Source organism: Podarcis muralis, chromosome 7 (assembly GCF_964188315.1).
Source record: "Podarcis muralis chromosome 7, rPodMur119.hap1.1, whole genome shotgun sequence".
NCBI lineage: Eukaryota > Metazoa > Chordata > Lepidosauria > Squamata > Lacertidae > Podarcis > Podarcis muralis.
The window spans coordinates 79748374-79774107 of NC_135661.1; the positions used below are offsets into that span (position 1 = coordinate 79748374).

Below are 25734 nucleotides of genomic sequence, written 5' to 3' on the forward strand. Positions count from 1 at the left end.
TATCCTATTTCGCCACTAGAGGTAAAATGGGGAGTGCCACAGCAGATGTGCAGCGCAACGCCCACCAAAGCTCAATCAATCAAATGAGTACAGCATATTTTCTTCTGCAAAACCATGTAAATAATCTAAGGTATTTACTTTGAAGTTTGTTGTGCCCTGTCCCTCTTGTACAAATTCAGATACTTCTTAAAGGGTCGTTTTGAAATTCCTGGGGGAGATTAATCAATCACAGTCCTATACTGGGACACATTTCAGTCATGTAACAGCTCAGACTGAATGTTGAGGCAGACAATTCGGTCTCACAGTTAAAGGGAGCCAGCAAGCTTTGCCTCCATTTTTTAGGGGGACTCGGGTTTCTTCTGGTTCCACAAAAGTTTGAGTTAACTCTTTCTTAGTAAAAACACAATTTTCACAGAGTGTCAGGCCTAATGAATACAACAGCTCATTTCCTGTGGGTTTTACTCCATGAAATCAGTTACCAAGACGAAAGATCCCCAAACACCTCGCATCTGCCTAAGTCTCCTCTCCAGGGCTTTTTCCTTGACTGAGACTGTGTGCAGCTGATCTCACCTCTACTCTTTTCATGCCCCTCCTGGGTTGTTTTTTTTTTTGGGGGGGGGGGGAGAGTAGCCTGTTGCAGGAGGAGGAGGAGACACCTGTGACCAGAGGCACTAACCTGAGCCCCAGTATGTGGGTGCCCACCACACACAAGCACAACATGATGGTATGACATCACGTCATGCCATCACCTGCTGCCCTTCAAGTAGAGATGTGTATTGATGCTCAGAAAAGTTGTATTTATTAGATATTATCCTCCCTCATGTTTGTAAGTTCAGCAGAGTGTATCCCCTTGCTGCTTAAAAGGTTTTTCCTTTTTTCTCCCCCTTAAAACAATAATCACACAGATTCTTGCTTGAAAAAGGTAAAGATAACGTATAATCATTCAGAATACTTGTTGAAGAGTAACAGATACAGCAGCTTTGTCCAGAGGGGCATAAAATGGTGATCCAGTTACAAAGACATACTTTGGTCAAGCTTATGATGGAGTCTGAGCTTTGGAGCTCAGACAAACAGATGGTTCTACATTGCTGGAAGAATGATGATGAGAGAGCAAAAAGGAAGAGGAAGTGCCCACACCCTCAACAAATGGGGCACAGTGGGAGTGTCTTTCAGAGTTCCTTCTAGGAACCATACAGGAAAATACTCACAGGGCTTCAGCTCCTCCCATTTGCCTATCTAGCAAACATGCATTGCGTGTCGAGGTCCCCAAGCCACCCCCCAAATAACTCACAATGCACAATTAATTTTTGTTTAAGTTTTTTGGCACAATTTTGGCCACAACTTTATTTAAATACAAAACTGTGAGTGGTTGTTTAGGCATTGGTTAAGACTATCTGTCCCCCCGCCTGGGGACAGAACTGACTTCCGGGCACCACCGAAAGACAGTGTGGGAAAACAAGTCGGAGAGAAATGGAGCTGAGTCACAGACCCTCAATTCTCATCCGCATGCTCCCCGAAGGCTTGCTGGCCCTAGTCCCATTCCAGGGATTGGACGAAAAGATGGCAAGCCCCAGGATTCCTTTAACGGAATTCCCTTTCCACAGCAACCATGGAGGGGCAGGCCCAGCCTATCCTAACCCCTCCTCCACCAATTTATAACCAATGCCTAACCGCCAATCGAGCCCTTTACGCTCGCCGCCAACCACTCACAATCCCAACCCAACCTTCAACCTTGCAGTTACCGCATCCAATCAAACATCATTCCCCAGTACAGAGAGATGTACTCCATCATTGCGGTAAAGGGCCAGAGCCTTGAAGGTAATATCCGGGTGGGAAATAACCAACCCACCCAATTCCGCCACCTTCTTACACACTGCGGAATTAATGCGCTTCCTGGCCCTTTCAGCAGCCTCAGGTCAAGAAATGCCGTGCCAATTGCGCCTTTGCAACAATTGTGACCAAAATATTTTAACTGTGGGTATTAAGGTCACCAATTCCCCCAAGTCTCTCTGAATCGTGGAGCGCAAAGTAAAGCAATCATAAGTTGCCACATCGTTCTCCCCCAGCTGAACCACAATTGCCATGGGGGGGTCCATCCGAAAGCACCCTCTGCTTAATTAGCGGGATGAATTCGCTCCACTGCATTCTGCGCCTGGACATCCACAACACCTGCACATGCTGCGGGCGGCCAAGACCCAGTCCCCTTCCAGACTGCCTAGCTCTGATGCCAGCCCAGTAAACGATGCTGTGCCCCACAATCCAAATGCGGACTGGAGCTAGAAACATGGGCAGGAAGGCCGAGATGGCTCCCCCAGTCCAGACTCGTCAGGGTGCTTGCCAGCTCAGTGCATGATGCTGTGGCCGACAATCCAAATGCGCACAGCTGCTCCTATGAAAAAAGGAATAACAGACAGGCATCAGCACAGGCATCATTGGCGATGCTTCCTGACATAACCTTTGTCAGCGTCAGACTTCCAATGACCCATATTCACAATCCTGTCTACTAACAGGCCCCAGTGTGCAGCCTTTGCAGCAGCACCTATTTGGAAGGAATGAGGCGTGTTCAGCGCTAGGCAAGCTGCAGGCTGCAATAACTGGTGCACAACGTGAGCAATTAGATGCCTGTCGAACCGGAACTTATTTCTGTGCACTAGGATCAAGCCAGCCCCCAGGGGAACCAAAAGCCAAATATTTCCGGTATCCAATAACAGGGCAAGGGCCCACCTCACCTGTGACTGGAAGCCTGATGGTGGCAACCCTGCTCACTAGGTCTGACTTAGAGCTCCAGACACTTATGACAAGCTCCAAAGCAGATAAGGAAAAGTCCTGAGGCAATAAGCCTCCAAACTCTCAGCCCCATGCTGGCTCCAACACAATTTCCCCAACCCTCAGTACACCAAAATTACAATGGAATACTGAAAGAAGTCTCGTCTTGATCTTGAACCAGCCGACAAGTCTTAACTTGTTGCGGATACTGCATAGGTCAAAGATTGACCAGCTTCCTGCCTGCTGTCCTGTGAAGGTTGGAGCCTATTCCAACCTTCCGAGACCCTGCGCACGACACACTTTTAGAAGGGTCTCTGAAAAATTAAAGCTTTACTCTAGCAGACATTGCACCAGACTGAATTCTGATAGTTTTAACAGTGCATCCGATCTGCAGCAGGTGGGCGAATTACTGCAGGTCCTGCTCAGAGGATGGGGGCAGGTTCTTCTGAATGGCCGAGGACTGCCAGCTAAATTTTAAGAAATCAGTCCAGGCATTCTCATAAGACCTGAAAGCGGATGGGGAAACGTAAGCTACTACTCCTCATAATTATGAATTGTTGCCAAGTGCCACAGGAGCTCCAGAAAAATCCGTCTATAGCTGGGCGTCCAGAGCCCAGGATCTGAAGCTCTCCAACTGAAAAAACGGGATAGAGCGACAGCGAAAACATTAGATGATCCTGAAATAAAGCGAGCAGAAACGCAATATTAAACCTTAAGCAGTGTGAAGACTCTGTCAGAGCATGAGGACCGTTTTGCCAGGACTCTCACACTGCCTGGTTATCAGACCAAGACAGACCCGACGGTCCCTAAACTCCTCAGTCCAGATGTGCGCTGACACTACAATGGGGAAAACTCGAGAAAAGTTAGGTCACATGTGATTGCCTTGCCCTGCCAGGCTCAAGGCCACTGTACATGATGATGAAGGGACCCCAGGCCATGAGACCACCTGGCCAAGCAGGAATGGAAGGGGCAGCCTGGAGCAACCACCCTGCATGCAAAATTTAACTGACCTAGGAATGATAGGATCTGACAAAGCAACACTTGCTTCAGAGGAAGTATTACAATAACGTCCTTCAAGGCAAACAGCTTTTCCACAGGCAAGCAGATGTTTGAGCAACGGTATCCAGCTAGCCCCCAAATACATTAAAAGGGGCAGTAGGACCCACTGTCCTCCACTGCCAACAGAACATCCAGCTCCTCAGGGAATAAAGGGGCGTCCAGTAAGCCTAAGCAGATGCTAAAGGACTCAAGTGCTGCACAGCCTATTGAGCAACCCACTGGCATCGCCTTATCAATATAAGGACCATCCAATTAAAGCATAACTACTTAAAATCTTGAGGGTGAACCAGCAGCAGCCTAACAGCCGATTCAATATCGCATAATGCCAACAAGGCACCTCCTCCAATTTGTTGGTAAGCTCAACTGCGTGATCCAAAGATGCATATTTCACGGAACAATTCCGGAGGGATAGCATCATTCACTGAGGTGCCTTTGGGATGCGATAAATATGGATCAGATGGAATTATATGGGGCTTTCTTAGGGGCGATCCCCAATGGGGATAAATGAAAATCAGGACAAAGGAGAATCAAGGGGATCCCACCATACGTCCCAATGCAAGCTGCTTCCTAACCTTCTTTCTGGCTACCACAGGTAGCTCTCTAACTGGCTCTTGAGTTGCTGTATTCTGAGCCACTGGCTGAAAAGCCAAAGGAATCCAACACCTTGGGAAAAACCCTTCCCACAAGTACAAAGCTACTGACCCATCTAGATAACCTTTTAGCCAGGCTTTCAAGGGAGATATTTTATGGAAATATGGGCGAGAGGTATTGAGCTATTGCTTGCCAGCCCCCGCTTGGGCAAGATGCCCTGCCTTGTGTTGCTGTTGGAGCCAGCCATTACAAATGGTGCAGTTTAGCATAAAATAAAGACACACAGAGCCAGCAATATTTTCAGGATGGTATGAGCAGCTCCTTTCGAACTTCTCTCTCCTCCCGTAGCTTTTTTATTATCCTTTGTCTCTCTCCAGCCGCATGGCCGTTTGCCAATGTCTCACATTACCTACATCCGGTCATGGCTTTAACCCACCCACAAACCATATAAGGTCATCATTGCCCAGAGGAAACACAACTCCATTTAAGGTCAATACATTCCAATACATTGTAAAGCTCAGAGTGCTGGTCAGCCAGGGTCAGGGGGCACCCTGCAATATTACAAGCCTTTGCCGTGGCTTTATGACTCCCACATGCCCTCTTTCTTTATTTTATTAATCAGGGTCATATATGTCAGTACCAATACGGTTATATCGAGTGCGATAAGCGACTCTTGTGGCACCGGAAGCGGGCCGCGGACTGGAGAACCATGCAGTACATATAGAAATTAAAGAAGGAATACATTGTATACAGCAACACAAAATAACACAAATAACTACTATAATGATCACTAAAATCAATAAATGTCGAAGCCAACTTCCATCCGGAACCCAAGAATATAAGAATTCTGATTCCAAGCTGCATGGTAGGCTTCCTTTCTAGTTTATTAGCCATGCACTGGTGTCACTCCTATAGCACTGAGATTGGTCACTGTATGTTCCTGTAAGAGAACAAGAGCTATTAAAAGTGAGATTCAATGTATATTGACAGTTTGGATATATGCCCCATGATTCTTTCCCCTCTTTAATTTGAAAATAAATGGGGGCAGGCTCATGGAGGGTCAATTGTACTGGAGGCCAAAAAGTTTGCTTAGGGGATATAATATTAGTAAATTGAAAAGATCCATTGACAGACACACCATGAAGCATTATGCCTGAATGACTGGCATACACACCCAACATTTGGAAGCATGCAATAAACTGGCAAACATAATCATATCTTGTACAAAAATGTCATCCCTCCATATCTTATGATAATTTTCTCCCCTAAAAGTCTTATTCAACAATGCTGTTCTTCTAGTTCGAAAGTGGCTGAGCCAGCCAGAGTAGGAAGCTGACAACAGCTGCTTGCCAGCCGATGAGGTGAAATATGGTGGTTTCAACTGGACTGGGTCGTCGGCTTCTCTTCCTTGTATAACGGTGCAGCAAAGGATGGCAAGGCAAATGGTTAGGAAGGCAAACACTGCCAGATGCAGCTCATGTGCAGCACCTCTAGGTGGCGCATGCAGAAAGGTTTCAATGCTTCACCCACAAAATGTTGACAAATTGTAGGGGAGTTCCGCATGCTGTGAGGTAGGACAACCCACTGATATCGCTGGGTGGGCTGCGAATTGTTATATACTGGCAATGTAAAAGCAAACCGTTCCCTGTCTGCTGGAGCCAGTGGAATGAAGATGGTTCAATGTGGCCGAAAGTCAATTGTTCAGAAATAGGCTGTTCAGAGATAGCTGGTGCCGCTGCTGCGGATTTTTCTTTTGGTAGAGGCCACTGTTCTACCCCCCACTGGGGTATCAGTGATCCTGGTTTGCCACACTGGAAACAAGTTGTATCGGTGGCTACAGGCTGGTTTTCATTTAGCACTGCTGCCAGCAGATGAGCCTTGTGGGTGGCTGTACCTACAGACTGACAAATGCGAAGCATGGCTGCTGTGTCTGTGGCAGGATTGTGTATTATTGGTCGTAACACAACCTTACAATCCTCATTGGCATTTTCAAAGGCCAATTGTTTGATAATTATTTGTTTGGCTTCAGGGTTTTCAATTTGGCGACTCACTGCTGTAAGCAGTCTGTCCATAAAGGAAGAATATGATTCTCTTGCCTCTTGCCTGATTGAACCCCACCTTGATTGAATACGGGGTTCTGGGATTTTTCTCATTGCTTGTTTAGCAGCAAGAGCAGTGTCCCTCAATAAGATTTGCAGCAGTGTGGCTTGCACTGAAGCTTGAGCGAAGGGACCACGCCCCATCATGGCATCTATGACGTCTGCGAGGGTAACATTTGGATTATTTCCTCTGACTTGTTGTAACAAGGCTGGAGCATAAGCACGGCGGGCAGTTTCCCATTCGTGGGCAAACAAAACACCAGCTGATGGGGGTAACACTGTATGGGCCAAAAGCTTGATGTCCTCTGGAACCAAGAGCTGGGCTAATGTGGCTTCTAAAAGCGCCTGCGTATATGGGGCTTGGAGTCCATTGGCCTTTACTGACTGTTGCGGCTCTTTCAAAATCTTAAAGTCAAAAGGTTGGTGTTGGGCTTGGGTGCCTGCCGGGGCACCAGCAGGGGGCACAATAACAGGGAATGCCATAGTATCCTGAATTAAGGAACAGGCAAGGACTGCACGTTGAAAAGGGGTAGCTGGTTCTGCCGCTGAAAGATTAGGATCATTGCCAGCCAGACCATGGTATTTTTGCAGGATTGGGTCCTCTGGTGAGGAACTGTAGTCCGGAGGTTTGGGGTCTGGAGGTGCTGGTAAGGCAAGTATCGGAACAGACTCTAACACAGCAGGCTGGACTAAGGAAGCTGGAGGTTGTATTGGCAATGCAGCCAGGGAGATATTTTTTGGTGATAAAGAGCCCATGGCGTAAGGAACCTTGCACCATGCATTTAGAATCCGAAGACCAATGCTGGGGTGCCCATGAAAATGTGCCCCAATCTTGTCCCAAAGTTTTAATTCCCAAGTTCCATCTGCAGGAAACCAGGGGGAATGCTCTTCGATGGCCAGAATGAGCTGTATCAAATCACCCTCCGGAACTTCCAATTTGTTGGAGGAGAGGAGAAATTTTAAGTCTTTTAAAAATTTCTGTTGGGGAGTAGACAAAGAGCTGCCCATTTTTCTAAAATCAAGATAGAAAAAAGAGATCGAACTCACTAGGATCTTTTTAAGATGATTTGCGCTTGCAACCCTTGCGTGGTGAGCCGATGATATCCTTTGCATGGATCGGAAAACCTCACACGGTTTTCTTTTAAAATCCTCTTAGTCTGCCTCAGACTGTTTTCTTTAAGTTGCCTCACACGGTTTTCTTTTATTCAGCCTCAGACGTATTCTTTTATTCAGCCTCACACGGGGCACCACTTGTCGGACAGAGGAAATCTAGATTGTGAGTCACTGTGCATTTTATTACTGTACAACAAAGGAAACTGGAAAGACACTTACCAAAAATAAATAAATTTGTGATTCTGACTATCAGAGAAATCTGGCAAAATTGCCTGGACTTCTGGAAATCTAATCCAATTTCACTGCTGAGGTATGGATTATGGTGTAACCTGATGGGGCTTCACTTCCTGGGTGGTGAAATTGAGGGTGCCACAGGTTAAAGGAGGGACATGTCCTTGGAGCTCTTGGAAGGGGAAAGAGATTGATTTACCGCAAATGCAACTGAATTTAATGGGAGTGAGGGGATCTGAGTGCATTTTATTACTGTACCAAAAAGGAAACTGTTGACAGACATTTGTCCCCCTTTCAAAAAAGTTCATGCTGTCAGGGAAACCGCCTTGGCTTCCAGAAACCTAATCCAATTTCAGTGCTGTAACCTGATGGGACTTGTTTCCCCACATGCTGTCAGGGATACTGCCTTGGCTTCCTGAAGCCTAATCCAATTTCAGTGCTGTAACCTGATGGAACTCGTTTCCCCACATGCAGGATTGAGAAATTGAGGCTGGCACAGATTAGGAAGGACGTGTCCTTGGAGTTATTGGAAGGGGGAAGAGATTTAATTGCTTTTCAACACTGTGCTTTATATTATGGTATAGCACAATTAGAATTCTAGCAATTTGTTGCACTGCCCTGAATCCATTGTTCCTGGGTGCTGGCAAAGTGCTTCTTGCATTCCTCTACAAATTCCTTCAACTAAGCCTCAGTTCCTTGCTTGTTCTCAAACTCAGTTCCATGCTGTTCTCGAACTGCTTCTTGGCTCTTCAGTTCTCAGAAATGTTGAACACACTGCTGATCTCCTGCCTTCTCTTGACCCTTCTGAATCCAGGTGAGCAGAACCACAGCTGCTGGGCTGTTCATCATGTTTCCAGGAAGGAATTATGGTAAGTGGGGGGTGGGTCAGCCATTAAAGCAGGAGAAGAAAGGAACAAGGACTTGTGCTTCCTTTGAAAGGGAGAGGAATAAAGCATATGGTCAAGCTACAAGGGATCTTCAATCAGGATAGTTTGTTCCAAATATTTGTTCTTATTTAACCAAATACATACTGAGAGGTGCAGTATCCCGGAGTCCATTGGGGGAGCAATGGGAGCAGTTGCCCACTCTTGGATAAACCAGAATCCTAGGTTTCATCTACAACAAAGAGTATGTTTCTTGAAATTTTTTCCTGTTTGCTTACCTCATCATCCACATAAATTCTACCCTTTCCTCCTGAAACTTTGTTCTCAATATCAAATTTTACCAAATGCATACAGAGGTGTGGCATCCCCAAGTACATTGGGGGAGCAAAAGAGGCAGTAGTTCACTCTTCAATAAACCAGAATCCTAGCTTAAATTTAAAGCAGTGGTGTGCAAAATTTATCAAAGAGGGCCAGATTTGATGAAGAGAAAAACCATGGGGGCTGACCAAAGGGCCAACCCAAGTTGTTAACCTTTTATTTCGGAGTGGAATTATCCTGCCCCCACCCCATGCAATCTTTTAGTTTGCTGGTGTTACACACCACCCCAATCTCTGAGTGGAGTCAGGTCCCAGGGGTACCAGATGTGCTTACCAGAGTCTGTCATGTTTGCTGGTGCTGATGGGAGTTGTAGTACAACAACTTCAGGAGGGTTAAAGGTTTCCCCACACCTTCTCTACTGGTCCTCTCCCTCAGACTGCAGGAGCCATCTTGGACAATCATTCTCTGGTCTATTCATTTCCCACCCCCATTCAGAGTTTAAGAACTACAGAGGGAACATATATAGAAAGCATTATGTAGCTGAACAATGATCCATCTAGTCTAGCCTCTTGTTCTTGCCATGGGTCCTATGGGAATCCCGTAAGAAAGATCTGAGTGCAACAGCTCATTTTCTGTGGTTTCCAGTAACTAGTATTCAGACAAATAGTGCCTCCAATGTTGCAGAAAAAATGTATCAATTGAGGATGGTAACCATGTATGCATCTAGTCCACTTTTGAAGCTATCCAAGTCGGTGGCCCTTGCTGCCTCTCGCAAGATTGAGTTTGTAGCAGAAAGTGTTGTGTTCATGTACCTTGACGCAGACCTAGTCCTCCTGCACAGTTACTAAAGTTTTCCAAACCCATTTTCCCCCTGTCTGCAGTGGCATCTCTGACATGTGAGTCTTGTTGGAATGAAGGAAAAGATTGCAAAAACGCCACTACTGAGGAGTGTGACGATTCCAGTGATCAGTCCTGCATGTCTGCCCTTGGAGTAGGCAAACTGTGTAAGTGAGAAGAACTTTCAACCTCTTTGAGCACCAAAACGTAAACCCCCTGACTCATTTTCTAAGGCCATATCTTCGCCCCAAGCCATGGAACATGACTTTTCATAAAGTAGTGTTCTAGGTTCTGCATTTCCTGTAGGAGCAGGGAAGAAATTCAAGTCAGTTCATATTTAAAGGTGCATTTACTCAATTGGCAGAGCAAAACAAAGCCATCCTTCAGAATCTGCCCTTCTCCCATTTTTGCAATTCACTTGTCCAACCATGTAATCAATAGACAAATGCACATACTAGGGTAAAGTGTGTATATAAGAAACTAAAACAAAATCAAGGAACAGTCGCCTAATTCATAAGAAGAGCTAAAAATAAAGATAGAAAAGATGGATATCAGTAACAGCAACAAAACAAGCCAAACAATACCCCAACCCAAGTTTCCGTTCAGCAGCCTCAGCTTTTGTAGTTGGAGTCAGTCTGCCAGGTTCCCATCTCCCAGGCCAAGTGAAAAATGACCTGCAAGGCAGAGAGCTAGTCCGCCAGGATTCACAGCCAATATGGTCAACAAACATCCCCCCACCCCCATGGGGGAAACCATGACTGCTTAAATCAATATGACCCTGCAGATAGGGCCTAAGAGTGAAAATAACATTCACACGAAATGTTGATGGGGGGGGGGGTTGGAAACTGATGTGAAAATGTGGAGAAATGAACTTCCCATGAAACCTCCTGAACTGATCCCATTCAAGAAGGAGAAGGGTGGTAGAAACCTCTGGAGGGCCAAATGTTCTCCATTCCTGACTCACATTCAACAAATAGATAAAACTGGAGAAATCTCTTTCTGCTCCAAGCAGGGCCTGCTCAACACAACTGGAAACCTGAGGCAAACCATAAAATGCTCCCCACCCCGCAGACCTGGAAGAAAGAGTGACTGAAGATTAGGCCTGGGCGATTTATTGCTATATCACCCCAGGACGGGTATGAGGGGCAGACCGTGATGACAGATTCACTCAGCAATAAATCGGTAGGGGACACCCCACCTATCCTGAGTCCCTCTGCCTCCAGCACCCAGCACGCTAAGGAAAAACAAAACAAGCTGCAGCCTGGAGCTGGAGGCAGAGGGACTCAGGAGGGGTGGCAGTTTCATGAAAGATATATCGCTAAGTGAAATCACCATCATGGTCTGTCTCTCATACCAGAAGTGGGAGAAAGAAGCTGCATGACGAGGCTTATAAAGGTTATTACTCCCTCCCTCCCTCCCTCCCTCCTTAAACCGCTTGGGTTAAGAGCACACCGCTACCCTCGCCTCAGCCAAGCAATTTTGCAAAAACCACAAATGACCACTGGCTCACATGAGCCAGTAGTGGGGCGGGGACTCAGTTAAAGTGCTCTCCTTCCCCAGCTGCAAGAGCCTGGGTGGAGTGCAGGCTCCAGGCAGAGACAGCCTTGGCTGCCACCTGGCTGCCTTTTTCAGCACAGGAGGAAAGACAGAGCCCACTCTGCCAGTCGAAGGCAGCCAAGCAGTGCAGGCAGCCCTGCAAGGGATAGGTAGGGTGGCTTTGCAGCCTGCGCTTTGCGAATGACCACCCCACAAGGAAAGAGGCAGTGTGCCTGCACGGGCACCAGCGAGGCGGAGGGAGCCTCAGAAAGGAACTCTGAGGTGGTATTTGCTTAAATGTATAGAATTCAAGATAAGGTATGTTGAAAATGTAAGGAGAGGGAAGGGAACTTCTTTCAAATGTGGTGGATGCATCCTAAGATCAAAGCCTACTGGGATGTGATATATAATGAACTGAAAAAGATTTTCAAAAATATTTTTAGTAAAAAAACTAGAGGCTTTTTTATTAGGGATAATAGGTGAAAAAATTCCCCAAAAGAAACCAGCGAAATCCGAAACCAGCGAAACAAGTGTTTGAAAAGGACTGGAGTAAATTTGTACAATATATGAATGAACATTACAAACTTTTTAAAACATTTACAGGATTGATTTAAAATATTTTGTTAGGTTATGATTTGATACCTGGATATAAATATTAGAAGTAGTTCTTTTAAGTATGGAGATAAAGTAAACAGGGTGATTTAGACATGAGAAGATAAAAGTGATTGCATGTGGAAGTCAGGGAGGGGGACGGGAGGAAGTCAATGCTCAATGTGAGCATAGATATATGTGATGAGGAAATTTTATTTGGTTGTTATAAAGGAAAAAAGAAATTTTAATAAACATATTAAAAAAGAAAAAGGAAGAAGCTCCAAGGTCCCTGCAACGAACAACAGGGACATGGGGTGGCTCAAATGGGGGAGATGAACTGACGAGGAGGTGGCAGATCTTGCCTCCAAGGATCACACCACAGCTTCAAAGGCAGCAGCATCAGGCGATGCTTTTATTGGTGGTCACATCGCATGCCCCTGTGGATCCTGCCACATAAAGGTAAAGGGACCCCTGACCATTAGGTCCAGTTGTGACTGACTCTGGGGTTGCAGCGCTCAACTCGCTTTATTGGCCGAGGGAGCCGGCGTACAGATTCCGGGTCATGTGCCATCATGACTAAGCCGCTTCTGGCGTACCAGAGCAGCACACAGAAACGCCGTTTACCTTCCCACCGGAGTGGTACCTATTTATATAATTGCACTTTGATGTGCTTTCAAACTGCTAGGTGGGCAGGAGTCTCATGGGTGGGCCAGCCCTATCTCCAGGTCTAGTTATTTCCTTTTCCAATTTTTTCTTTTATAGCAATTTTGGGGTCAAAAATGGTTATCAAGTCCTGCATCAATACAGAGTTGTGCGATGCAGACTATGCCAGTTCCTCCATAACCTCATCAATGTACATCCAGAGCAAGATCTCCTGCTGCAAGACAGATATGTGCAACAGCGGACCTCCTGAAAGTAAGTATCATCATCAGGAAAGATGATCTCACAAAACTCAAGCAATGAGAGAGGTCAAAGAAAGACAAACAAGTTTTGGGCAGTATCCTGATGTCAGGGACTGGCTAGACAAGGAGGAGTGGTGGCAGCCAGTTGCTCCAGGAGGTGCCTGAGGGTAAAAATAGGAAAGAAGATTCCAAATCTGATTCAGACTGGTGGGACAGGGAGGAGCCACTGACAGAGGGAACCAGAAGGGAAGCATTGGAGCCATAGTATGGGGGTGGTGGGAACTAATAGAATAAAACTCAAAATCCCAATAAGAAGATTACTTGAACAACATGCAGCATCTATTAGCAAAAATTACAAGGGAGCATCACAGTTTTACCTTAGTCCTAGAAACACCCCTCCCGTAATTTTACTCACAGTTCCTCTCCTACAGCAGCTTCTGGTATTTGCATCCCCTGCTTTCCTCCAAAACGCTTTAGCTCCCGCTCACCATTTTAGCCTCAAAATATGCAGTTAAATAGGTTAAGCTGAGAGATGGTTCCTGCCCCAGGCCACTCAGCAAGTGTCATGGCTACAGTGGAATTTGAACCCTGGTCTCCTAGATTCTAGTCCAGCCCCCTAACCACTACACTTCACTGGTTTCATTGGTTTCCCAGAGTTCTAGCCCCCAGACCTAGAGTGAGCCATTTTCTTTGATGCATTTGCATTTGTAGAGATATTTTGAGTGGGACAGGCCCCTGCCCTTCTTGTATGGGAAGGAACTGATTTCTTTGCATTCAAGGAATTAATATCTTCAGGTTAAAGCAAATGCTAAGAAAGATATAGTCAATTCAATGGACTCCAGTGCCACCTAATTACTCAGCTATAGAGGAACACTATCTACACAAAGGGAATGCAAAGGTGCTGCAAAGAATAAAAGGTTTTTTAAAAAATACATTTGTTGCTCCACTCACTTTCGCAACAGGCCCTGCCTGGCATGTGGCCCTGAGAAGCTTGCCCTGAAGGAAATGTGGCCCTCAATGAAAACAGTTAATACGAAGGTTCAAACTGTAAGCCCCGGCTAGGCCCCTGGCATACACCAGCTGCTGATGCAGGCCTGTATCACCATCCTTTTCAAACTAGGGACAGAAGCTAGAGTTGGGATTTGAACCAAGAACCCCAAAGCTGGAAGCTGTGCTGAGCTGGAGCCTAGTTTAGTCAGCTACCATGAATTGCAAACTGAGACCCTCAGGTGCAGAGGAAGATTGGAATAACAGCACACCAGTCCTGGTGTTCCTTGGTATTCAGTAGTTTGTTAACAGGCTCCTTAAGAGTCGTTTGGAAGCAATCCTGCTTAACGGGATCTTGAAGGGCTTGAGTGTTCATTTTGCGCCTTGGTTTCCTTCCTTGAAGCCAGCGTTGAGGTATAATCATGATAGCCATTGTGGAGTGTATTAGTTGCTGATCTGTCCAGCAGTTGTCGGCACTTGTCATAGCTCTGGTAAGGACCACATCATGGCGATCTTTAGCACAGACAATGACATAGTCTAAGAGGTGCCAGTGGTTTGACCAAGGATGCCTCCATGAAGTTTTATATTTATTTTTCTGTTGAAAGAGTGTGTTGGTAATAACAAGGTTGTGCACTGCACGTATCGTCAAAAGTAAGATTCCGTTCTGGTTCCTGTTGCCAATTCCTTCTTTGCCAATAGTGCCAGTCCACAGATCGAGATCTTGCCCAACTCCTGCATTAAAATCACCCAGGAGGATGATTTTATTTTTCCTTAGGTGTTTCTGATAGACGGTATCCAGCTGAGAGCAAAATTTTTCTTTAATGCCTTCATTGGCATCCAGTGTTGGTGCATAAGCACTTATAATAGCAGCCTGCTGGTTTTTGGTGAGCTTTATTTGGGGGGTTGAGAGTCACTCATTATTACCATCAGAGACTTCTGAAAGGAGCTTCACAAGATCGTTTTTGATAGCGTTCAAACCCACTCACCATGACAAGGTGATGATCCAGCAAGTGCGAAGGCAGTAGGATACCTCTGGATTGGCCAGGCCTTCTACAAATATCCGCAACATGGGCTCCTGCCTTCGCCAACAGAGCAGTGCTTTCTAAGAGGATATTCGCATTATTTAACAACATAGCATAGTAAAAGAAAAACTGCAGATAGAACAAAACCAAAAACCATGTATCAGTAACAAGATTATTTTAACAGCATGCAGCATTCATGAGCAAATATTACAAGGAAGCTTCACAGTTCTACCTTAGTCCTAGAAACATTCCTCACATGATGTTACTCACAGTCCCTCTCCTGCAGCAGCTTCTGATATTTACAACCCTACTCTTTCCTTCAAAGAGCTTGAGGTGGCATTTCTGGCTCTCCTGCTCACCATTTTAGCCTCAAACACCCATGTGAAATAAGTCAGGCTAAGGGGCAGTATCTGGCCCCAGGTCACCCAGCAAGTTTTGTGGCTCAAGTACAGATTTGAACTCTGGTCTCCTCCCACCCTTGTTCCTGGTGTATATGTTCACATTCCCTTGTTCCTGATGTAGATCTTCACTCACCCCTCCTTCCTTGGTGGGAGGAGGCACCATTTTGTGGTTCGCCTTAGTATTCTCAACACCCTGGTGTAAGCTTTGTTAATATCATATTTATTGAAATTTCCAAAAAAATCCAGAAAAGAAAAAAGAAAAAGAAAAAAGAAAACCTTTACATTTAAACCTTACTTTCAATAACATCTTTCCAGGACTTCCCCACACCTCCCCTTCTTGTATTCCATTTCCATTTGTTTCGTTCAACAAGTTCTTATCCCAAGTTTTTGACCTTATTGTATTTAGCCCATTATTCAATTTAGTTCATTTTATATAGCCACTTTCCCTTTATAATCCACAATCTTTAAGCATTAAGATCTTTTCCTAAGGTCGACCCCAATTCCCTTCCACGAATTCCCTTTTTTTATACACGTAACAAAACAAAAGAAAGAAAGAAGAAAAGTTCAAAATATAATTGTACATCCTTTGGATTCCCAAACTCCAACCCCCCTTTCCCGGTTTTGATCCCCAATGTCCATCTGTCTATCTGCTATCAGCCTGGAGACCTCACATCCGAGGCCCTTAATTCTCTCTCAGTTCCTCTTTGCCGGTTTTTTTGGTAGTCCTTTATATCAAGCACCAAGTCTCGGAGAAGCTCTATCTCAAAAATGTTCATTTTTCTTCCATCCAGACCTCTATATTTAAAAGTGGAACTCAAATCTTGTTTCTTAATCCTTTTAAGTCTGAATGTCCCAAGTGCTCCAACTTCCATCTTGCTCAAATTTATAATCCATAGGTCTTCAGATCTCCACATCAGGAGATCTCTCCAATCTTCATTGTCCAATTCAAACCAAATTTTCATGATCCAATTCTTGTTTTCCTTTATGTCCTTCCTGACAGGCCTTTGGCCTTCCTTAATCTTCTGTGACGATGTGACTCCTCCATCATTCCCTTCCAGATCATCATATATCTCTTGTTCCCTTTCATCACATTTCTCAGGTTTCTTTTCCTGCTCAGCTGCAAAAACTTCTAGTTCCACTACAGGGGCTTTTTGTTCAGGAACAGAAACTTGAGTCAAGTCCCTTCCATTTTCAATAGATATGTTTACTATCTCCTTCAGTGTAGAAACTCCTGTAGTCAAAATATTGCTTTGTTCTTGAAGCTTTCCCGGGAGATAAAAAGTCCTGTTCAACTCAATGAGTATTTTTCCACTTACAGCCATTCTTGTAATGTCCCAAAACCCCCTCTAGAGGGATTATGGTTACTTAATATCCTTCCAGTTCCAACCCAAAAGTCAAACTAACTTGTTTCCTTGTTTTCAACAATTTATATTCAAATTGTATCAAATCTAGCCAGCAAAGGCACCAGAAACAATGTTCTCTTTTTATTCCCCAACTTTGACAGCTACTTTGACAGCTGTCAAAATCTTCTGTATCTCTTCACCAGGCTCTCTCGCGGATCACTCCCGGTTCCCGGGGGGTTGCACTTCAGCTCTCAAAATCAACTCTTATCCTCCAGCAAAATTACTTGTACTTTCCAATCGTGAAATTAATACCTTTTGTCCAATAAAGAAAAGAATATTCTCTCAACCTTAGTTGTCTAGTCCTTGCTTTAAATTGTTTACAAGGCGGGGAGATGGACTTCCTCTTTGCGCCTTCCCCGATCATGCCAAATTAAAAATAGAAAATTTTCCTTTTAAGTCCAATTTCCGTATTACTCACGGGCTGTTGCTTTTAATCCAAATGTTCAAAGGAAGAAGTCAGCGCTCTCCATCCATGGCATGCGGCTTCAGTCAGCAGGGGAAGCAGAGGACTCTCAGCACCACGCCGCTCCCTGTCCCCCGTTCCGTAGCCTTTAAAAAGGCTCCTTCGCGGGTCGGGGGGCACAAACGGTGCCCGCCGAGTCACCAAGTCCACGGGCTTCCAGGCCCGTGGTTTTTAAGGGTCCCCGTGTCGCCGGCGCGGGAGGACCCGACCCCTGCTGAGCAGATTCCCTCTGGAGCTTGACGATGGCGCTAACCCGGAAGTCCCACCCTGGTGTAAGCTTTTATTGTAAAAACTATAACAACACTAGAACAAAGAATTCTGGGAGTGTTAAATTTTTAAGGGTGTTGAGAGTTAATTGGAAAACCCCTATTCCCCTCACAGACCTATGGATCAACAAACAAACCCCACACAATAGCTCTTATTAGCTGGCATTTTTCCTTAGGTGAAATCATGATTTTACCAAAACTAAGCACATGTTTTCCCAGAAGTGTTTTTTAAGGATAAAACTACTAAGAGCTTTCTTTCTCTTTCCCGCTCTAAGGAAGAGGGCCATTTTGTAGAATTTTATCATTGTTTGTGTGCATCTGTGGCTGCCATTTTGTCTCTCAGAATGTCCCCCAATGCTGCTTAGTGCTAAGCTCAGTTGCTTAAAGTGGTATCCCTGTGCTTGAAATGTATGCTGTGAATGTGGCCCCAGTCAGAAATCTCTTGCACCATGCATTAATGTAGCCCTGAATGAATGGAGCATGGCTGAAGTGCTGGAAGGTAGTAGGCATCCATCTTGGAAGGAGTACAATTCCTACCCCTCACATACAGCAAGTTGTGGTTTGCATCTGCAAAAGAAATACATTGACTAACTGCAATGTTGGTGTGGTGATTGTTTTCCAGTGCCTGAGAGTGAGACGAGGGAGCCCAATGGGCTGAAGTGCCCGAGTTGCATCAACATCTTGTCAGACAAATGTGAGGGCTTGAAGACCATCAGCTGCAGAAATGAGGAGGATCAATGCTTCTACATTGGGGGTCGCATGAAGTTCGGTGAGTCTTGTATGATGGAGTGCAGCTAGAGCCCCATCTGTACTAGGCAGTTAAAGCAGTATCATGCCACTTTGAGCAGTCATGGCTTCCTCTAAAGGATGCTAGGATACTTTGTTTATTAAGGGTGCTGAAAGTTATTAGGAGACCCACGTTGCCCTCACAGAGTGTCTGGGATGGGCAGGAGCCCAAGGAGGAGGGATGTGTGTGCAGGGATGTGGGAGGAGGAGGAGAATACAGGGAAGGGGCTAGTGATTTCTGCGGTTCTTGTCTGGAATCAATTTTTTCCCCAGCAACACCTTAAAAGCCCATTCAGATAGGCACATTCTCAATTCCCTTTTGCTGTTCATTCCAATGAGTTTAAAATGTTTTAATAGTTTTAACTGCTTTTATTGCTAATATAAATATTTCTTGTAAACCCCTAGCAGTTTTTACTGCAATCAAGCAATATATAGATTTTGTTCAATAAAAATACATCTTAAAATTTGCACTTTAAATTGGAGGGGGGGCAGGATGGAGACCCACAGGCCCAGGGGGCAAAGGCATTCCTCTTGGACTCTTTCTCTCTGGCCCTTCAGATCCTACTTAGCCACACCTCCTCTCCCTAGGCCACGCCCCTCACAAGCCCCACTTCATAGCCTACCTGTATGCTTTGGCCTGGCTGGATTGTTGCCCCTGAACTCTTCTTAACCAGGAGGGAGAACAGAGAGGGGTGTTTGAATGTATGTATAAAATAGACTGCCGTGTAAAGGTGAATTCTACATATGTTTCCATTGGCATGTGGACCTCCCAGAAGGTCACCCAGACTGGAAAAAGGCTCTTGGGCTGAAATAGGTTGCCCACCCTTCATTTTGAGGGAGAGGGTTTTGGATTCCAAAAATATATGTGTCTTTTTCCCAACAGGGGGAAGCAGCCTGATGGGCGCTATCCGAGGCTGTGGAACAGCTAGTTTGTGTGACTACTATGAGGGATTGCTGGAGACTGATCTTGAATCATTAGGAATTGAGATCACTCAATTTGAGTGCACTGAAGCAATGGACGAGGATTCCACAGAAGACACCACCATTTATGACGGCCTAGTGGTTGAAGCAGGGGTGGTCTCAGCCTGAGGACTCCCAGGCTTTCTTTCCAGAAGTCTAGAAGCTCCTCCTGAAAGACAGGCTGTATTTGACTTTCATGCACAAATGAGGTCATTGAATCATGTCCAAAATAAATATATATGGCAAATCATGTGTGTTGTATCATTTTACCAAAAGCAACATTTGTTGGGCAAAATAATAGTGCTTGGAGATGTGAGATAGCTTTGGCAGCGGGCAGGGGTGAAATCCCTGGCCGGACTTTCAGGTCCAATTTTAATCAATGAATTTTAGTCGACTTTGGGTGGTGCATCCCATTTCTCCACTTAAGGTAAAATGGGGAGAAAAAAGAAATGGAAGGAAGATAAAGTCCCTACCAGAGGAGAATGGCAGCCTTTGGGCTGCCTTGCTGTCAAGAGTGGTCTATCTCATTTCGCCACTAGAGGTAAAATGGGGAGTGCCACAGCAGATGTGCTGCGCAACCCCCACCAAAGCTAATACTTCAGTAATTTCTTTAAGAATCAATCAATGAGTACAGCATATTCTCTTCTGCAAAATCATGTAAATATTCTAAGGTATTTACTTTTGTTGTGGCCTGTCCCTCTTGCACAAATTCAGATACTTCTTAAAGTGTCATTTTGAAGTTCCTGGGGGAGATTAATCAATGACAGTCCTATACTGGGACACATTTCAGTCATGTAACAGCTCAGACTGAATGTTGAGGCAGACAATTTGGTCTCACTGTTAAAGAGAGCCAGCAAGCTTTGCCTCCATTTTTTAGGGGGACTCGGGGGTTTCTTCTGGTTCCACGAAAGTTTGAGTTAACTCTTTCTTAGTAAAAACACAATTTTCACAGAGTGCCAGGCCGAATGAATACAACAGCTCATTTCCTGTGGGTTTTACTCCATGAAATCGGTTACCAAGACGAAAGATCCCCAAACACCTCGCATCTGTCTAAGTCTCCTCTCCAGGGCTTTTTCCGTGACTGAAGCTGTGTGCAGCTGATCTCACCTCTACCCCTTTCATGCCCTTCCTAGGGGTTTTTTTTTGGGGGGGGAGGAGATGGGGAGTAGCCTGTTGCAGGAGGAGGAGGAGACACCTGTGACCAGAGGCATCAACCTGAGCCCCAGTATGTGGGTGCCCACCACACACAAGCACAACATGATGGTATGACATCACGTCAGGCCATCACCTGCTGCCCTTCAAGTAGAGATGTGTATTGATGCTTGGAAAAGTTGTAGTTTTTAGATATTATCCTCCCTCCCTCATGTTTGTAAGTTCAGCAGAGTGTATCCCTTTGCTGCTTAAAAAGTCTTTCCTCCCCCCCCCCCCTAAAACAATAATCACACAGATTCTTGCTTGAAAAAGGTAAAGATAACATATACTCATTCAGAATACTTGTTGAAGAGTAACCGATACAGCAGCTTTGTCCAGAGGGGCTTAAAATGGTGATCCAGTTACAAAGACATACTTTGGTCAAGCTTATGATGGAGTCTGAGCTTTGGAGCTCAGACAAACAGATGGTTCTACATTGCTGGAAGAATGATGAGAGAGCAAAGTGCCCAAACCCTCAACAAAATGGGGCACAGTGGGTGAAATATACTTGGAGTCGAGTGTGGATTTCATGCTCTTTATTCAGCTCATAGTAGCGAGGACTGGAAGTTCCCCCCAACTGTCTGCCTTATATACATTATTTACACAATGGGCCCCACATGATTGGCTTATTCCGGGATTCACCTGTAGGCCTATCAGGTTGTGGATTCACTATCACCTGGAGCTGGATTGGGTGGCTCCTGTGGACCAATCAGACTGCTGCATTCTGAATCCTATTGTTCTAGGACCAATCAGACTGCTTTATTTTGGATCCTATTCAACTCAGTACATAACACCCCTCCCCTCTAAGTTCCAGTACTGCCCGGGAGGTTGCATTCATAGTCCTCAACGTATGCTAGCCACCTATGTATGCGTTGCAGCCTAGGGTGTTTCCTGGTCTGGGGTTTGGGTTCTGGCTCATGTTCCGAGGATGCTGGCTGTGATGGGGACATTTGGTCTGGCGCAACCGGCTCGCTCAGTCATGGCTCTGGTTCCGGTGTCCTTTCAGCCTCGCGGGTCCTCTCTGTATTTACTGATTCTGCCTTCCCTGCAACCCCTCCTGCTCTAAGGGCCTCACTGTCCCACTGTTCCCTTGGGACCCCTCTGACCTGTCCTCCTCCTGGTTTTCTCCCAGGAATCGTTGCCATAGCTGGTTGCAGTAGAAGTGCCAGCATTGTCCCCCCCCCCTCTGTTAGCACCTCGTACGACACGGGGCCAGTGACCCGGGCCTGCCTGCAAATTCTTTGCATACACTGGGTCCTGGGCCACGAAGGTCTGGGAGTTCCTGCCTTCTCCCACCACTACCTCATCCTGAACTCATAGTAGCGAGGACTGGAAGTTCCCCCCAACTGTCTGCTTTATATACATTCCGGGATTCTCCTGTAGGCCAATCAGGTTGCGGATTCACTTCCACCTGGAGCTGGATTGGGTGGCTCCTGCGGACCAAACAGACTGCTGCATTCTGGTTCCTATTGTTCTAGGACCAATCAGACTGCTTTATTTTGGATCATACTCAACTCAGTACATAACAGTGAGAGTTCATTCTTGAAAACTGACAGGAAGAAACTCAGAGGGCTTCAGCTCCTGTCATTTGCCTATCTAGCAAACATGCACTGTTGGTTTGGTTGCATGGTAAATATCCCACACTTCACAGGTGGGTGGCAGTCCCCTCAGAAGGCGGAGCACATCACCCGCAGGAGAGGCAAGGAAAGTCCACCTTCTCATTCACCTCTCACCCTGAGCACTCACGCTATCTTTTACCAGGACCTCAGCGCCACGTCTCTAGATCCATGGGGAGAAGTAGGCAGGGGCATGTTAGCAGATGAGGAAGCAGACGGAGGAAGAGGCCTCGTGGCATTCTATGTAGTCTTAAAAAAATATAAATGCTAGTCTTCACACAATATAGGCAAACATTTTCTGATGTCCCCCTTGTGATCCCAAACAGAAGAACTATGTACTACCCCCCCCCCAATAGGCCCTGTGGAGGGGCATGCAGTGGCTGCATTTGGCCCCCAGGTCAGCGGTTCCCCACTCCTGGTATAGATTACTCAAGGCCTCCAGAGTTTCCCAATTTGCATTCTCCTTTGGCTTCCCTTCCTCAGCCAAATGAACAGCTTGGCGATTTTAGAAAGAAATTGTGAAACCATGTTTCTTCAGCAGGTACATTGTGAATCCCCTCGTCTTCAGCAGGTACACTGGGTGAGCACCACTTTGAGGCAATCAAAATTTAGGCTAATGTTAGATTTCCCACCAGCTTCAACTGGCACAGCTTGCATCAGCCTGCTGAACCAGTCCAGCTGTTCCAGAACTCTGTTGTCCCAATGGCCAGCAAGATGCCTGTGCAAAGCCTAAAAGCAGGACTGGACAGCAACACAAGTTGGTCCCATCCTGTCCCCCCGCTTGTGATTCCCACCAACTGACATTCACAGGAATACTGTCTCCAACATTTGAGGAAGAACATGGCCAAATTGGTTAGTAGCCATTGATAGCCTTATCCTCCATCAGTTTCTTCTAATCCTCAATCAAACACATCCACGTTGCTGCCCATCTTTACTTCCTGAGAGCAAATTCCAGAGTTTAATCATATGCTATTTCAAACAGTACAGTGGACCCTCAGGTTACGTTACCTTTGGGTAACATAACTTTTGGGTTGAAGACGTAGCAAACCAGGAAGTGGGTTTGCCACTCGAGCGCATTGGCTGCCCACAAATTCCAGTACTGTGAGAAAGGAATACAGTGGTGCCTCGCAAGACGAAATCAATTCGTTCTGCGAGTTTTGTCGTCTTGCGATTTTCTTCGTCTTGCGAAGCACGGTGTCGGAAAAGTTTTGGAAAAGCTTCAAAAATCACCTCAAAAAAGGCTACCACACCGCGTTCTATGAGTTGCTCCTCGAAGTCAAGTCGCAACTGTATTAACGGTGTTAAGAAAAAGGAAACAAACTTGCAAGACGTTTCCGTCTTGCGAAGCAAGCCCATAGGGAAAATCGTCTTGCGAAGCAGTTCAAAAAACAAAAAACCCTTTCGTCTAGCGAGTTTTTTGTCTTGCGAGGCATTCGTCTTGCGAGGTACCACTGTAAAAGCTTTTCTCTCTCCTGTTGCACTAAAGGCTTCCTCTGAATTGAAAGCTGACTAAACCTCAGGTGTGTAGGGAGCTACAAGAATTGCCCCAGTCAAAGGATCTCAGTGCTTGAGGTGTAGCATAAGGGTTTGTGCATTCCTCAAGGCACTTTTGGCTCACATTGCTCAGGGATCAGTGGAAATAAACATAAGCACCTTGAATGTGACGTGGCAGCAAATTGGCAACCAGTGCCACTGTCTCAGCAACAGAGTGACACGTAGGCAGTAGCCTGCTGCTATGAGCACTCTGGCTGTTGTGTTCTGCAATAGCTGCAGCTTCTGGACTTGATACAAAGACTGCATGGTGCCATAATCAAGTCTTGAAGTTACCAGTGCATGAAACACTGTGCCCAGGCTGCCAAGCAATTGGCACTGCATACCCCCCAACATTCCTCAGATGAAAACATGGACATTTCTCACTCCCCACAACTGAGTGAGTGCCAAAAATTTTTAATCTTAACCTTAAATTTTTCTTATGAATGGCTAATATCTGTCCTTGTGAGTTGTGAACTGTGTTATACTACTTGTGGTTTGTACAAGTCCGCTGTTTTATTTGATTTGTTGTGTTGTGTTCTGTTTTATGATGGGCGTAAAGCCGAATAAACGTTTTGATTGATCCCCACAACTGACACTCCCCCCATTTTTGTCCCCCACCCCATGCCCCCCACAGCATTTTCTATCAGAAGAATGGCAAGTTCCACAACCACATCATGAACAGGACACAGCACGTACATCCTCCACTCACCTGAGAATACCACATAATCCCAGTTTTATTTTATTTATTTTATTTCATTTACGAGAGAAAAGCATGCACCAATAAATAAATTTTAGAAAGTGGCAACATTAGACACAAACATAAAAGATTTTTTGGGTAGAAGCGAAATCTAGACTCTTTGCACTCCCCCCTCCATGCCGCCCAACGAGGCCTTGCCCTCTGCTTGCTCCTCAGATGCAATGCATTATGTGGGGAAGAGCTTCAGTTTTATCAGCCTCTCCTGCTGTAACCTTTGCCATCTCTGCATATTTTAAGGCTTTCACAATCCATTTTTCCTTTCGGGGTATTCTCACAACTTTCCACCTCTGAGCATAAAGAAAAGATCCCTTGCCACTGTAGCTGCATACATAAACAGAGTTTGGAATTTTGCTGACCAATATCGCCTGCCAGAAAGGTTCTGGACTCCTGGAAAAGTCAGTTTGATTCTCCTGCCTCCCCATTATATATCATGCCCCAAAAGAGCTTAGCCTTCCTACAGGTATACCACATGTGACAGAATGACCCCTTGCAATTCTTACATTTCCAACATTTTTTGGTACATTCTTATATATTCGATCTAAGCTCTTCAAAGTTAAATAAAATTGGTACATCATCTTATAATAATTCCCTCTTATAATATGAAGAAGAAGATGGTGAAGGAAGAGGACATGAGCCCAATGTCACTCTCCCCACCCCCTCCATTGTGATTACCAACATCTCGGAGTCCCATTCTTCTTAGAAGAAACAATTTGAAGAATCTAAGCTTACAGTAAATTATATAGCAACATTATATATTACACAAATATATACATAATACAGTGGTACCTCAGGTTAAAAACTTATTTCAGGGTATTCTCACAATTTTCCAGCTGTGAGCATAAAGATCCCTTGATTTGGAATTTTGCTGATCAATATCCCCAGCCAGAAGGGTTCTGGACTCTTGGAAAAGTCAGTCTGATTTTTTCATTTTTTAAAAATCATTATATAACATGTCCAAAAAGACCTTACCCTCCTTGCAGGTCCACCCAATGTGGCAGAATGACCCCTTGCAATATTTACATTTCCAACACTTATTAGGTACATTCTTATACATTTGATCTAACCTCTTTGTGTTGAATGGTTTATTTAAATATTAAGGTTCATTATTGTTTTACAAGGTGTATATCTCTTTAAAGGCCAGAGTAAATATCATGACCTAGTTTTACAGCTGTGAAACAAAAAAAAATTCCTTCCAGTAGCACCGTAAAGACCAACTAAGTTAATTCTTGGTATGAGCTTTCGTGTGCATGCACACTTCTTCAGATACACAGATACTGTGTATCTGAAGAAGTGTGCATGCACACGAAAGCTCATACCAAGAACTAACTTAGTTGGTCTTTAAGGTGCTACTGGAAGGAATTTTTTTTGTTTTGACTATGGCAGACCAACACGGCTACCTATCTGTAGCTGTGAAACAGTATA

At 45.2% G+C, this 25734-nt stretch overlaps 1 protein-coding gene across 1 annotated transcript; it reads left to right on the forward strand.

Annotated features, from left to right (window-relative positions):
• Positions 1 to 8706: 8706 nt before the first annotated feature.
• On the forward strand, positions 8707 to 19344 carry LOC144328553 (phospholipase A2 inhibitor gamma subunit B-like). Its single transcript, XM_077932513.1, has 5 exons — positions 8707 to 8728; positions 9943 to 10065; positions 12788 to 12940; positions 18092 to 18238; positions 19139 to 19344. The coding sequence occupies exons 1-5, from the start codon at positions 8707 to 8709 to the stop codon at positions 19342 to 19344; spliced, it is 651 nt and encodes a 216-aa protein (XP_077788639.1).
• Positions 19345 to 25734: the final 6390 nt, after the last annotated feature.

Excerpts from the sequence above, each read along its gene's own strand:
- LOC144328553 (XM_077932513.1), top strand. The coding sequence starts at position 8,707 with ATGTTTCCAGGAAGGAATTATG. Across the intron at positions 12,941-18,091 it reads CAACAGCGGACCTCCTGAAA|TGCCTGAGAGTGAGACGAGG; the intron begins GTAAGTATCATC and ends ATTGTTTTCCAG. Across the intron at positions 18,239-19,138 it reads TGGGGGTCGCATGAAGTTCG|GGGGAAGCAGCCTGATGGGC; the intron begins GTGAGTCTTGTA and ends TTTTCCCAACAG.